General features: G+C 32.5%; 1 protein-coding gene and 1 long non-coding RNA gene across 3 annotated transcripts in view; one reads left to right on the top strand and one right to left on the bottom strand.

Moving 5' to 3' along the window:
• Positions 1-1,317, bottom strand: part of LOC112153255 (tudor domain-containing protein 1) — a 6,041-nt gene extending 4,724 nt beyond the window's left edge. Inside the window, exon 1 of one of the 2 annotated variants that reach the window (XM_024283319.2) lies at positions 960-1,317. In XM_024283319.2, the coding sequence (XP_024139087.1) occupies positions 960-1,085 (126 nt within the window). In that variant the 5' untranslated portion in view covers positions 1,086-1,317. The remainder of the gene's footprint in view (positions 1-959) is intronic. The other variant, XM_024283318.2, reaches the window with a different exon arrangement.
• Positions 846-1,365, top strand: part of LOC112153261 — a 3,038-nt gene continuing 2,518 nt past the window's right edge. The window contains exon 1 of the long non-coding RNA XR_002920478.2: positions 846-946. This is a non-coding gene — a long non-coding RNA (uncharacterized LOC112153261). The remainder of the gene's footprint in view (positions 947-1,365) is intronic.

Genomic DNA, 1,365 nt, shown 5'->3' with positions numbered 1-1,365 from the left:
CTTAAAAAAAAAACCAAAAACTTAAAAGTTTAAAAGGGGCAACCATAATAAAAACTCCCAAGTGGGGACTGATATTTAAAAGTGCTGTATCTTTCATTGGTGAGAGTTTAAATAATATTATTTTATGTGTTAAGACAATAAAGAAAACCATAGATAAAACATCTCAACAAAGCTTGGAGAGTATTAACTCATGCACCAACAAACACACTGCTTGCACTTCACTACCGTGGCTGTTTTAATAAGTCTTATCATTACAGGCAACCTGCAGCCTCCTAATGCTAGATACCCTTTAGTTAGTCCACAGGTGGGCAGTATACAATGGTGTGCAGTAAGTTTTAAAAAGAAGAATTTTAAGATTGTCCAAACATGAATAACCTAAAATGTTAGAATTCAGATTGAACTTTAATTTATATAGCACTTTTCCTGCTACAGAACACCTTGAAGTGCTGTACATTAATAAAAAGTAGCAAAAATAGCAGTCATACTAATAAAAAAACAGCACTACAAAACAGTCATAAAATCATATTAAAACATGAGGAAATGTAAAAACTACTTAAAATCCAAGCTAAAAAGATGAGTTTTTTTTCTTCAAGTTTAAACATTTAGTTAGAGCCTCATTTACAGACGACTAACAGGTCAAAATGTTTTTAAAATGTATATAAAAAAAAAACAAAAAAAAAACATAGATTAAATATCAGATCTTCAAATTAGCTCAAAGAAAAGCGAAAATAATGTGCAGTCTGTGTAGTTTTCAAGATAGATACTAATACACAATCAGACTTATGTCTGAAAACAAAACTACAATAGCGTTAAAATGAACATTTTTAACAAGCACCAAAAAAAACCCAATTTCTAGGCAATAGGCAATGATTGAAATAGCCAGCAGGTGCGCAGAAAAATTGCCTTCATTTGACCTACAAAGGAACGTGGTGCCATCATCAAAACGGTATAAACATTACCTGTTTGGTAAATTTTCTTAGTTCTTGCTCAAGCAGTTTCTGGGCTTTTTCCAGAAGGAATAGTTTGTAAGTTAACTGCGCTTTCTGCGCATCTATAAAGGATTGTTGTTGGCGAACAACTAGCATCTTGAGGTACCTTGGCGCGCGTGCCGCCCGGCTATTTCCTGTTCCTTTGGGCCGGCCGAAACACAAGCTAGCTAGCTACCAAAAGTAGCTTTTTCCCGCGATTTGACAATAAACCAATCAATAAATAAGATACATAAAAAATAATAATAATGATAAATAACAAGTGCTACATTCATGGACAATTATTTAAACCTTCACGAATTGAAAATACCGAAGGGTTCCAGCTTTTTTTAATTTATTTATTTATTTTATTTATTTATTTATTTTTTTCTTCAGGACT

Source organism: Oryzias melastigma, linkage group LG10, assembly GCF_002922805.2.
Source record: "Oryzias melastigma strain HK-1 linkage group LG10, ASM292280v2, whole genome shotgun sequence".
NCBI classification, from domain to species: domain Eukaryota; kingdom Metazoa; phylum Chordata; class Actinopteri; order Beloniformes; family Adrianichthyidae; genus Oryzias; species Oryzias melastigma.
Note: the sequence above shows the minus strand (reverse complement) of the source record. Positions and strands in the feature narration are given on the sequence as shown.